The following is a 13,596-nucleotide window of genomic DNA, read 5'->3' as shown; positions in this document are numbered from 1 at the left end:
AGAGAGGTTCTACTGAATCAGGACCCAAGTTATTAGTAGGAAGAAAGATAGGCTCTCCAGGAACCCACCATCCAGCAGAGGAGATGAGACTATTCACTAAAGAATAACTATGAACACTGTAAGACAAGTGGAGTTCAGTGCCAAATTATGTGGTTCTAACAAAGAGATCATGGGTTTCAGAGACAAGGGAAGAGACAAGAGCTGGAGTGGTTAGAGAAAGTTGACCATGGAAACCCTGGAAATAGATCTTTAAGGAAGGTGAGCTGACAAGCTCCTCAGTGTAGACATGAATGAAGTATCTTTAGACTACCCCAGACTCATACCCTCCTGAGCCAATAATCACTCTTCCTTGAAATTCTGAGCAGACAATGCAGCCAGGTTTCAGCCCCTGATTTGGGACTTGACATCAGGACTAAGGTTGACTGCGTTGTAAAGAGAACTTCACCAGGAGTCCTAAGATCTGAGTTCCAGTCCTGATATTACCACTGAGTAACTTTGGGAATGGGGAGCCAGTGGCAAAGAAAAACCAAGCTCATTCCCAGCAGAGTCTGCAGTTGAGCTTTGAGACAAACAAGGCTTATGAGTTTTCATGAGCTCCCATAAGATTTGTTTTTATTCTCTCAGAAGTGTGCAAAAGCTGAGATAATGAGCCTCTGCTGAAGTGTGGTCTGCCTGACCTGGCTGGCTTTTCTCTGGAGTCCAGGGGCTGTCCCAGGTGCTGATTCATGATTCAAGGAAAACCACTGAGATCACTGCATCCCTCCCATAAAACTATCCCCAAAGGCAATTTAAATATCCCACTGGTTTGCTTAGTAAGAAGAAAACCTAAAGTCAGTCAGCTACATACATCTATTTGAGCGATCTTAGCTGCTTTCTACAAAATTCTTAAACAACCTTAGCTTAGCTTGACTACAAGCCCAAGATGAATCCAACTGTATTATTCCACCAGGTAATTAAGACTTATTACCTTGGCTCTGAAGTAAGATCCACACAAACTAGAGAACGTGTAACTGGGCAGAGAATCTTGCCTTGGTCATCAGAAGTTGTCATCTGGTAGGACCGTGACCAGACTGGGATTTCAGCTCTTATGTGAAATATACAAGTAAGACTGGATCAGTTTGTTGTTGTTGTTGTTGTTGTTGTTGTTTTGGGGGGAGAAGGGGGGAAATCAACAGCTTTAATCTCTTTGGGCTTTCGTGTCACTAGGTAAATTTTAGAAAATATAAATAGTTTCATGTGGGAGGCGTGGTACTAGACTGCAGAGCTTAGACAAGATATTTTCCTGTAAATGACTCTACTTTCTGTAACTATGCTAGAGTAGAATTAATCATATGTACTAGGACTCTGGCTTTGGAATAAGACAGACCTGGATTAGACTCTGGGCTTTTTCATTGACTAGTCATGTGACCTTGGACAAGGTACTTAATTATTCAGAGTCCTAGTCTCCTCCAGGACAAAATAATACCTTTTTATAGGATCATTGTATGAATTATATGAACTAATGTGTGTACAATGCATAATATCATGATCAGCACAGAGAAGATGTTCGATAAATGGTTGCCAGGATTAGGAAAAGCAGCACAGCATGTTGATTCAACACTCCAACTCTGGAGTCAGAGAACCTGAGTTAGAATTTAAACATATTTTCTTTCTAGCTGTGAAACCTCAAGCAAAACATTTAATGTCTCTAAACCTTCGTTTCCTCATCTGCAAAATAAAGATAAATATTTCTCTCTCATAATGTTATTGTCAAGTTGAAAGGACATAAAACCTTTAAAGTGCTTAGCATCTACCTGACTTGGAACAAGAGCTCAGTAAATGTTAACAACAATATTTCAAGACACTGATTTCAGTAAGGTGAGAAACGTTAACTTTGTTGAGCTCCTTCACTCTCCCGAGGGGACTCAATCTTTGGAGGCAAAATGAAGAAGAGTTTGGAGAACGTCCCAAGTTAAAGTAAGTACAAGGGTTAGGGACCATCTCTTCTGTAAAGGGTTCCTCCTGAATTAGAGGAGTCTTTTTCCCTATCCCCTCCAGAGGTCGCATATTCTTTTATGTCACATATTATAATTTAAATATACCACAAGTAATAATATCAACCTATAAATGTTCCTAGGCTTTCTTAAAAGGGTCACTGGCCATAAACCATTGCTTTCCCTTTTGTAAACTGTCCTGGGTTCAGAGAGTTGATTGTTTCTCTCTACTCTGGGCCTCACCCAAGCTGATGGTATGCCAATCTCCTTCTTAAATAAGATCACACAAAACTGGGTGTCACCAGTCTGGTCCTAAAATTTTTCCCTCTGGGAAATATTTTGAAAATTGCCTTTCTGAAAAATAAGCAAACTCTACCGTATTAGATAAAAATCCATTCTAAGTTTTCAAGAATCGTTATTATATTCTCATTTTATTATTGAAAAAATTGAGGTTCCAATTGGTTGAGCAGTTTTCCAAGGGTATATCAAGAGGGATATGGTCCAACTAAGTCTCTCTCAAGTTATAAAGAAAGAAAAAGAAGAAAAAACATGGACCACAAAGAACTCCAAAATCAATCTTTATACTTGACGCCCATAGAAGTTGAGTATTTGCCTAATGGTTTTAGAGAGGTGCTTTGATTTTAAAGGTTTGGGGCTTGGATCTGCAGAAAGGGTCTTTCTCATCCCCTAAAAAGAGAACATGATAAGATGGAAACAATATAGAATTTGGAATTAGAATGTCCTAGGTTCAAATGTCTGTTCTGTTCCTTCCTAGGTGTATAACAAGTTGGACAACCTTCTTAACTTCTCTGAACTCCGCTTTGTTCATCCATGAAATAGTCATAGCTATACCCAACTTGGAGGGCTTCAGGAAGGACTAGAGCTAACGTATGAAACAGGCCTTGCATGCATGTGCCACAAAGTCAGTGTGATTGCATCTGCACCCCAACAATCTGCTACCTAATCTCTGGGCAGGAGCCTTGAACAATTGTGTCTCTAATCAGAGAGACCCCCAGGATTTAGCCATGAGATAGATATAATATAGACTACAACAATTTCAGAATTAGATACTGAGAAAGGTGTTGAAATTAACCAAGTTATCTCATGATTTGAAGGTAAAAAAGCTCTGATTAACTGCAGAGAGATTTCTTTGGTTCCATAGATTATAAAGATATAGGAAAATGTAGGGAGACAACAAAACAAATTTATAGCTAAAAGAGGATTTGCCATCAACTAACTCTTCGGCTTCTACTTTCACTTGGAGGTAATTTTAGACAAATTAATCTCCCAAAGATTTAAATTCCTCATTGGTAAAAATAAGATCATAATATCTGCTTAAAGGGCTGTTTTTGGAATTAAATAATATATGCAAAGCACTCACAGTCTCTAGTAGAATTGATAAATAAAATATGTTATAAGCATACCAAGCAAGACCATAACAAAATCAGAAAAAAAAAAATTTACCGCAATTACATAAACAAATCACAAAAATAGGTGTATGCTAAAAAATGAGATTTATGTTACAATATCATGTACACAAATTTTAAAACATGCCACAGCCACTATATTTTAATATACGTATATTTCTAAATAAAAATGAAAAGAATAAACAGAAATATATGTATTTTGAATACGCTACAGTGCACACTTAAGAGGAACAGGGGAAGGAGTAAGAATGAGGCAGGACTAACAAAAATAATAAAATAAAATGAAATGCAGAAAAGCCTTGCCCTGACCAATGATGATGGTTTATCAGGAACTGAGGAGTAAAGGCCATTCAATTTTCTACCTAAGAACCCAAAGTATTATGTTTAAGTAACTATAAATCACTTGAAATAGTGCCTGCATTGCTTTATATACTCAGTATTTAGTAGCTAAAGAGCCTAAATACTTAGACATATAAATCATGGATTGTGAGAAACAAAAGATTTAGTGGTCATATAATCTAGCTCTGCCATTTCATAGAACAGAAAGTGAAGTCCACGTTGAAGGGAAAATAAACGTTTGAAGATTACTCAGCTAGTGAGTGCCTGTCATAGAGGTGACAACCATAGAGATTGAACCATACCATGAAGGCGTTCCAAAGAAGCTGACTCGTCCCCAGACCCTGCTGCTGGAGCAAGGTGGATGGAATAGCCCTAGGACATGTTTGACGTGATCTGCCAATGTCTCTCTCCCACTAGGACCCTAATTAGAGCTGAACTAAGCTCCAGAACCAAGAACAGCTGCCATGAGCCCTTTCATGAAAGTATGTGCTGCTTGTCTCTCTCTACCCATGTAGAGAATAAAGCAGTCACAATGATTCTAGAGATGGGGCCTCAACACAAGTTCAAAACCTCTTCCTGGCAGGTCCCAGTGGAATTAGACCTTAGGTGAAAGGGAAGTAAAAAAGGGATCCCATGGAAGCCAGAGGACCTGCCTGTTATCCCCAAGTCTGCAAACAGCTAATTATTTGACTTTTGGACAAGTCATTAACCTCTCTGTCAGTTGTCTCAATGCCAAAATAATGACAATATCAATCATGTCCACTTTACAGGGGTGTGGAGACAATCACAGACATTTATGGATATAACATGTATGAAAGAAGGTAGAAAGAGGTATTATGATGAGTTTTTACTACTATGGATTTTATCAAAAATAGCAATCCCCATGTTGCCACAGCAAAGAAAATTCCCAGTTGTGCTACATGGAAAAGAGTTTCTTAACAATCTAATTTCTATATTCATGACTTCATCAAACATAGTTCTAGATTCAAGGATCCTGAATTGGCAGATTCCAACCTGAGGAAATCAGGGTTGTAAGATTAGGGAGGTGAGGCAAATGGTTCAAGGGGAGCAGTGTAGGATAATGGAATCTGGAGACTTGGGTGTGGATCCTGGCTCCTCTACATGTGGGTCAACGAATGGTTTCATTTCTCTAATCTCCATTTCTTAAATACAAACAAGACGAATGTCACCTGTCCAGTAGGATTGTTGCCAGCTTTCCACAAAGTATTGTATATGGCAGGTCCTGAGGGATGCCCCAGGAGATGCCCTTGGAAAAAAAGAGATAGGAACCTAGGCTTCCATGCAAACTCTCCCAAGAAAGGCTTTAGGCATTTTAATGAGTATCCTGGATGGACCTGGAACATGGTATTATGCAGTATTACAAGGTGACTCAAATCTGTACCATATGGCAACAGGAAATCTTAGGAAATGCAAAATTTCCATGACTCAAATATAAAGCAAACTAAACATAATTATTTTAACCAATTTGGTAGATCAAAAGAAAGGAGCATTTATTTGACTTGATGTTTGAAAGATTCTCCCAGAAGCAGAAGTTTAATGACATTTCCTTTTCTGTGTATCCAGTCACAATATTTAGTCTTTTTGTGTATGGCATGTACGTAGTCATAATAGAGAAACACAAATTATTGATAGTAGAATCAACCCGTAGTCAAAATCTAGAGAAGACTTAAATTAGCAAGCATTCCCATATGAATGGGATAAAAGACTGATTTTTTTGTTAAGGGGGTGGAAGGGAGAAGAGAGGAAAGAACAAGAGAATAATTTCTTCATCTTACTTAGTGAGGGTCAAATTTACTCAGTCAAAAAACAAGAATATATATATATAGTATTGAAATAAAGATACAAATATATTACACAAAGATAGCAATATTAACAAAGTTCATGTGGGGTAAATGGATTATGTTTCAGAATAGAAAATCAATAGCTACCATCTAAAATTGATGATAATAGCAACAACAAAAGTAGCCAACATTATTTAGCTCTGTGTGCTGGGTAGTGATCTACACCTCTTACAGGTATTAACTTATTTAATACTTAAAAGGCTACAAATTGAGTTCAGTGTATACTGCTCAGGTGATGGATATACCAAAATCTCACAAATCACCACTAAAGAACTCATTCATGAGCCAAATATCACCTGTTCCCCAAAAACCTATGAAAATAAAAAATAAAAAGTTATATTCAAATTCAAAAAAAGATAATAAATCTATTTTCCTTAAAAAAAATTAAGAGCCCTATGACGTAAGCACATTTTTCTATGTTACAAATAGGTTAATATGTTATTTTATGAATGTATGAACTCCTCTACCCAACTTTGATTTTATGAAAAGCTAATGGCACAAAGGGGTTAGTTAACTTACCCAAGGTCATAAAAAGGTAGCAAGTCCACGAGTTTGAACATATTATTTATAATCACGGTGTATAAATAACTAAAAAATATAAAATGCAATATGTTGAAGATGATGGCCCCTGAGCTGGGGTGGTAATGATTAAAGTAGAAAGAAAGACTTTTTGTTATCAGCTAATACTATTCGACTAGGCAATTTTTTTACTGCCCATTGAATAATTATATGATAAGACGGAAAATATATCAATGTGTACTATAAGGGAATGGTGGGCAGAAAGAGCAGATTCATCAGTTCCAACTTGTGAAAGGCTTTCATGAGAAGAAGTAATTAAAATTGCTGTATCTAGAAGGGGTAAAACTAAGGCCAGGCCAGTGTGTGAAAGGTACAGAAGGGAAACCCTAGGTCCAAAAAGAGAATCAACAGGTGGAACTGTTCACAGATGGAGGCTCATATGGCAACTGAGTGACCGTGTGGTGGGTATACGGTAAGTGAGACTCCAGCCCCAGAAGAGTTTGGAACAGATGCTGTCTAGGTCTCTTCCAAACCTGAGAATTGTGTGCCTCTTAACTTTACAGAAATTTCCAAATGTAAACTAGAATTAATTTGAATCAGAAATACCAGCTTAAGGCTCAGTTCCATAAAATGCAAGAGAAGCCCAAGGAAAATCAGCCAGTTTCAGAATTTCTTAAAAACAAGCTCTACAAATGGACCCAGAATTATAAACCAAAACTTCCACCATAGAGGGAAAGATTCTGTCCTTCAATTCTGAGATTCTTTTTATTTCATTCTCATCCTCAGACCAACAGTCCACATTGTCTTCATGGCCAATAATAATCTCACCACCGTAACCGAATTCATTCTCATGGGCTTTATGGACCACCCCAAATTGGAGATTCCCCTCTTCCTGGTGTTTCTGAGTTTCTACCTTGTCACCCTTCTTGGGAATATGGGGATGATTATGTTAATCCAAGTAGATGTCAAACTCCACACTCCAATGTACTTCTTCCTGGGCCACCTCTCCCTGCTGGATGCCTGTTACACCTCAGTCATCACCCCTCAGATCCTAGCCACATTGGCCACAGGCAAAATGGTCATCTCCTATGGCCACTGTGCTGCCCAGTTCTTTTTATTTACCATCTGTGCAGGCACAGAGTGCTTCCTGCTGGTAGTGATGGCCTATGATCGCTATGTTGCCATTCGCAACCCACTACTCTATAAGGTGGCCATGAATCCCAGGCTCTGCTGGAGCCTGGTGGTAGGAGCCTATGTCTGTGGGGTGTCAGGAGCCATCCTGCGTACCACGTGCACCTTCACCCTCTCCTTCTGTGATGACAATCAAATAAACTTCTTCTTCTGTGACCTTCCACCCCTGCTGAAGCTTGCCTGCAGTGACACAGCAAACATCGAGATTGTCATCATCTTCTTTGGCAATTTTGTGATTTTGGCCAATGCCTCAGTCATCTTGATTTCCTATCTGCTCATCATCAAGACCATTTTGAAAGTGAAGGCTTCAGGTGGAAGGGCCAAGACTTTCTCCACATGTGCCTCTCACATCACTGCTGTGGCCCTTTTCTTTGGGACACTTACCTTCATGTATCTGCAAAGTGGCTCAGGCAAATCCCTGGAGGAAGACAAAGTCGTGTCTGTCTTCTACACAGTGGTCAGCCCCATGCTGAACCCTCTGATCTACAGCTTAAGAAACAAAGATATAAAAGACGCCTTCAGAAAGGTCACTAGGAGACTCCAGGTGTCCCTGAGCATGTAGATCTAAGTAAGAAGAATTCTTGTTTTAGTCCACTTTCTTCCCATATGAATATATCCTAATAGGCACCATTACTATATGCAATCTATACCCACAAACAGAGAAGATAGAAGATAGGTACCACCAGGCACACAGGAAAAACTACAATTGTGGTGAAATTAGTTTCCAGCAATTCCATGTTCTTTCTTCTTATCCCCGTCTTCCACTTTCAATCCATTCCTTAGCACTCGGCAGTCTCTTGATATTCTCTAATGTCACAACTTATAGAATCTCAGGTCCCAGGAGTCTTGAGTTTATTTCATTCCACCCCAATACTCTCTGAACTCATGCCTGGGCTTGCCATCCTTTCCCTCTTGTTTTTGCTCCCATCAATCCCACTTTTATCTCTGTGTCAAAGATTATATCTGGGGTCCTCTGTGAATTGCACAAATTGGCCTTTTTATCTTTTATTATGAAGGACTGATCACCCCACTAAGCAGGGAGTATTGTATAAGGCAAAACTCAGTCTCCAACTGGCCAAGGGAAGGAAGTTTGAGAAATGAACTTCTCTCTTCAGAAGAGATTTGTGTCACCCCCTTAGCGTGTCTTCCTTCTTGCTCAGGCCAGAACAATAGAACTTGAAAATTTCCTTATCACTTTGTACCTTACTGGTTTTGTTGTTCCTTTTTTTAGTGTTGCTCTGGTATCTTCAAGATGAAATGAACCATCTTATCTTTGGGAATATCTCCTCAAGTTCTCTCATTTCTGAAGGTCATGGTTCATTGCTTCTGCTCCTCACCCTATTGCGTGTCTCATGAACAGTTCTCTCCTACCAAGCAACACATTTCCAGGAAGAACAAATCACAGAGCACCAACAGATAAATAGAAAGACAACTGCAACAGATAAATAGAAAGACAACTGAACCCCATATTACCTTCTCTAACGAAGATCTGGTGAGAGGGGAAAGTAATCATGACTCCTGTACCAGACTGTAAAACTCTTGAGAACAGAATGTTTTCTTCACTGCTGAGTCCAAAGCCTTTTGAAAGAATTTATATGGTACATGCTTTTTCCTATTTGAGCCTTCCGGCAACTCTATGGCAAATGGGAAAAACATAGTTTAATGTAAAATTCCCATTTTGCAATTAAGGAAGTAATTCCTCAGGAGTCAAAGAGTACTTGGCGTATACAGCAGTAGACGAGGGATGGAGTCAGGCTTGAATCAGAATCATGATTCCACCACTGATTTATTATGAGACTTTGGGTAAATGATTTAATTCTGCAGACCTAAAACAAGTATAACAATTCCCAATTCAAGAGGATATTGTAAAAATTAAATAAAATGACGAATAAGAAATAGCCAACCACTAATCAAGTTTCAATATAGATTCCTCTCTTATCTTCTCTTCCCTTTCCCTCACTTTCTGATGTCAACCCTGGACCCTTGCTAGAATTTAATGGCCATTGACAAAAGCAAAATAGATCACCAACCAATGATGGTAAAAGTCAATGAAAGCAATGAACTGAGGAAGATGTATAACTCAATCCTTTGCACCAAGGAATAAAACAAACAAGTACTTAACTGGAAAGGTGGAGTGCATGTATCTATATCCCACACAGTCAAGCATAATAAAAGGATGTATTTGTAAGTGAATATGTTATTTTATGAATATATGAACTCCTCTACCTAACTTTGATTTTATGAAAAGTTGATTCTCATTGCCTCTCCATATGGAAACAACAATTTTATTAAAATAATTCACCAAACATCTTGTAGTTGACTGATCCAGAAATAAGCACCTGACCCATGTTGAGCTAATAAAAATTTTCCATCGACGTTGTGAAGCTGAACATGTAAAAGAGATTCAGAATAGAAAACCAGGTTGACCAAGGTGAAGAATATCCAAATAGCTACTAAATGTATGAAGAGCTGCTTATTCTCATTAGCAAATGAGAATAATAAGCATCATTCTCATGCGAATTTTATCAGGAAAATGCACACTTAAAACCACAATAAGTTCACTAAGTTAGCAAGAATTTAAAATTATGACACCATTATGTTGACAAGGATATGAAAAACGAGTAGTATAAATGGGTTTAACAACTTTTTAAAGCAATTTGGCAATCCTTTAGAAATAAAAAATATATAACCAGTGACCCAGCTATTCCAGTGACCTAGCTATACACACTGGAGAAACTCTTGCCCATGCACACTAGGATATGGGTACAGAATGTTCACGAAGCATTGTTGTAATAGCACAAAACTCAAAACACTTTCCTTTGGTTTTTCTTTCTTCTGGCCTGGGGAATGAATGTGATGGCTGGAGCCCTGGCAGCTATTGTGGACCATAAAGTGACCTTAAAGATGAAAGCAATGCATAGAAAACAGCAAAGCAAGGAAAAAGAGAAGTCTAAGTCCCTGACGACATTTTTAATCCACGCTATGGGCCCTGGGCTGCCTATCCTCGGGCTTCTTTTATGTGAGAAAGAAACATTCATCTTATTAAAGAAAGTAATTAGAAACAATATAATTTTTTAAATAGGCTAAACAAAGTCACAATATAGGGATATATACACATATGACAAAGCTTTAAATCACACAAGTAAATGATTATAACCACAGCCAAGATATAGGAGTAAGGGGAGTTGTGAAGGGGGAGAACCTCAAAGGAACTTCTGGAGAGAGGAAGTATTCTATTTACCTTTGTCTGATAGCAATTGCCTGAGTATTTGTTTTTAAAAATTTTTATTAAACTGTATTCATTTTAAGGCACTTCTTTGCATATGTATTATATTTCATTTAAAAATACAAACAGATAAATATGCAGAGCCCCATTGTACCCCTAAACTCGCATGGAAGCCTGAGTCATGGATTCTATGCCCATGTCAGACAGTGGCACACACCCCTCTTTCCTTGGCAACAACATAGTGGGATTCAAGGGAAGTTAGGAGACTCCTCCTCAGTTATGGCTTTTCCCTGCTCTGTTGTTTTGACTGATTTTCCACCATTAAAGCAGCCTTCCTTTTCTTTATTTTTAATTGACAAAAACTGTACACACTTGTGGTGTACAACGTCATGCTTTGATATATGTTTGCACTGTAGAACTACTAAATCAAGCTAATTATTAATAACATGCATATACCGGATGAGTGCTTGGCTACTTCTTATTCATTGTTTTTATTTAATTTGTACAATATCCTCTTGAATTAGGAATTGCTTTATTTTCTTTAGACATGAGAAATTAAATTATTTACCCAAAGTCTCACAATAAATAACATTTTTGTTATTGCAAGTAAATTAACTTGATTTAGTAGTTCTACAGTGCTTATGTATATAAATACATATGTTATTGTTAATTATGATAAACATTTTTGTGGTGAGAATATTTAAAACTACTCTTTTAGCTATTTGCAAGTTTCAATTCTCAAAGCAGTTTTTCATTATGTCAAAGTTAAATATCCTGTACAACTGAATGCTTATCCCAGGGAATATTTACAAGGCAGGTGATTAAACTGAAGAACGTCTGGTGCTTAAGGTTCTGCACAGAATAGTATGGACAGGTAATCCATGTGGACAGGTAAGCCTATGAGGAGTTCAGCCAGGCTTCCTAGAATCCAGGCTAATAGATGAGACCAACCTGCTCAAACCCATTGCAGCCAGATAGTCCCAGTTTCCTCCTCCTGACTGACTTCACCATCACTCTGACCATCCCACACAACCTCTAGCTGGCATTGGAGAAGCCATGTGACCTCAAGCAAGACACACAACACAACCCCTCTGGGTCTGCTTCCTCATCTGTAAGGTGTCAAAGTATTAAGCCACAATTACTTTTGCACCAACCTAATAGATCTCCTCATTTCTTTCTAACTCTGAAGGAAGTGGCATGAAGCTGACAGTGCTCATTCCCCAAAGAGCAACGGAGAAGCATGGGAAAGTATGTCATTCAGGGTCTGCCACTTACCCTCCTGAGCCTTTTCATCCCCAGACCCAATGTTTGCCTACCTAGATGAAGAGAAAGGAGGATTTAATGTCCCTGCAGTCAGCTCTAACTGAAGGGAGCAGGCTTCTCCCAGAAGTTGGAACTGTCATACTCATTAATTAATGGTTTGCAGGCAAGACTGGGCTCACACAACCCCCACTAAGGGCAGGTAAATCATCACAGTGACTTGCAGAGAAAAGGGGAGATCTCTCTTTCATTTATCATTATCAATTTCGTACATAAGCATTATCTTAGGTGATGTACACAAAATGATAAAACCCAAGGATACAATTAGATCAGAAAACTCAGTGATTCAGAAACAAGATGGTCTTAATTGGGTTGTTTGGGCAAGAAGGCAAAACAGCTGGGCACTTGGAGGATTTATGCGGTCCAAGGCTGTGAATTTTACCCAGCAATGCTGTGTAAAACTAGGCACACTGTTGGCCCTGCTACCTGCTGGGGTGTGTTCAAAGGTGGGTTTCTAGCATATGCATAAAATTGGCCAGAAGAAGATTTGGTGATTGCATTTTTTATGGGTTTCAGATTCTCACAGCAGCAATCTCATTCTCCTTGGACCTGCTCAGAAACAGGAGAAATATTAACAGTGCTTTACAGAAGCTCCTCACAGGAGCACAAGGACCAGCTCTTTCCCTATGAGGTCATGTAAATTCTATAATTATATTATGTTTGGAAATAAAATACATTCCAGACTATTCAATGAGCTTTCCAATTTTTGAACATAATTTAAACTTTATCTGTGTGACCTTTTAGACAAGTTATTTATCTTCCCCAACCTTCAGTTCTGTCTTCCATAAAACAGACACAGAAAGGCACACTTTGCAGAGGCTATAATCAGGAACAAATACGTCAAGTGCAGGGGACAACAGTTGGCACAGAGTTATATTATTACCTCCCTATACAACGCCATCACCAACTGCTCAAAGCATGGACTGCGAATGATCTAGCCAGCTCTGAGGGGGTTGTCCCCACTGGTGATATTTGTAAGAAAGCCATTTGTAACAAGAACCTTTTGAGAAGATAAAGTGGAAATGGTTGTTATAGGAAGAGAGAGTACAATGAAGGGGGTCATGAGTTGGGAAGCGTCTCCTGGCCTCTGAGTATCCTGGCTGTCCTGCAGCAGTCCTCCCACCCCCATGGTCCCACCCTGGACTTGTTAGTTCTGGTTTGTACTTTCATGAATCTGTTGCCTTTCCTGAGGCACCAAATGGGACAGTAGTATTGAGGTCCCACTAAGATTGATTTGGGAGGGAATGTTTTCTGACTTACTGGGTGAAAGTCATTTCTCTGGACTTCATTGTTCTCTTTCGCAAAATGAAGAAAATATAGTAGACCAGGTGCATTAAAATTTTCTTTAACAGTAGAGCCCTGCTTCTAAGCAAAATGAAATGAAGCACCTCATTGTTTATAAGAATTCTGAGGCTGAAATGGCAGCACCCACCTGCTGAGCCTTCCCTTCACATCCCACTGCTGTGTCTCCTTGAGACAGCTCTTCCAGAGCTGAGGCTGAGGAACATAGCTAGAAAACCACAGAACCACATCACCAAGGTCCTTTCCAACTCTAGGGTTCCGTGTGTCCATAAGTCCTGGGTCTCTGGGGGTGATCATGGGTATTTTCAACAAGTGTTGAGAGGAGCATAGTGAGCTACCACTCCCAGTGTGTCAGAATTTGCTGAGCCCACTCTTGACAGCCATGTGCACAATGAGTGATCCCTAAACACTGGAAAGAGAAACAAGTCACTCAGATG

General features: G+C 39.0%; 2 protein-coding genes across 2 annotated transcripts in view; one reads left to right on the top strand and one right to left on the bottom strand.

Annotated features, from left to right (window-relative positions):
- OR9Q1 (olfactory receptor family 9 subfamily Q member 1) overlaps positions 1-13,596 on the bottom strand; it is a 155,257-nt gene that overhangs the window by 58,141 nt on the left and 83,520 nt on the right. The gene's annotated exons all lie outside the window — the stretch shown is intronic.
- Positions 850-9,656, top strand: LOC129469155 (olfactory receptor 9I1). The gene is made up of 3 exons (XM_055255833.2): positions 850-1,102; positions 1,755-1,956; positions 6,907-9,656. The coding sequence occupies exon 3, from the start codon at positions 6,929-6,931 to the stop codon at positions 7,871-7,873; it is 945 nt and encodes a 314-aa protein (XP_055111808.2). The 5' UTR covers positions 850-1,102; positions 1,755-1,956; positions 6,907-6,928; the 3' UTR covers positions 7,874-9,656.

The sequence above is a fragment of the Symphalangus syndactylus genome, chromosome 1 (assembly GCF_028878055.3).
Source record: "Symphalangus syndactylus isolate Jambi chromosome 1, NHGRI_mSymSyn1-v2.1_pri, whole genome shotgun sequence".
Classification (NCBI taxonomy): domain Eukaryota; kingdom Metazoa; phylum Chordata; class Mammalia; order Primates; family Hylobatidae; genus Symphalangus; species Symphalangus syndactylus.
This window is presented reverse-complemented; position numbering and strand designations above follow the sequence as displayed.

What these genes read in the sequence shown, in the direction of transcription:
- LOC129469155 (XM_055255833.2), top strand. Translation starts at nt 6,929, where the DNA reads ATGGCCAATAATAATCTCACCACCGTAACCGAATTCATTCTCATGGGC.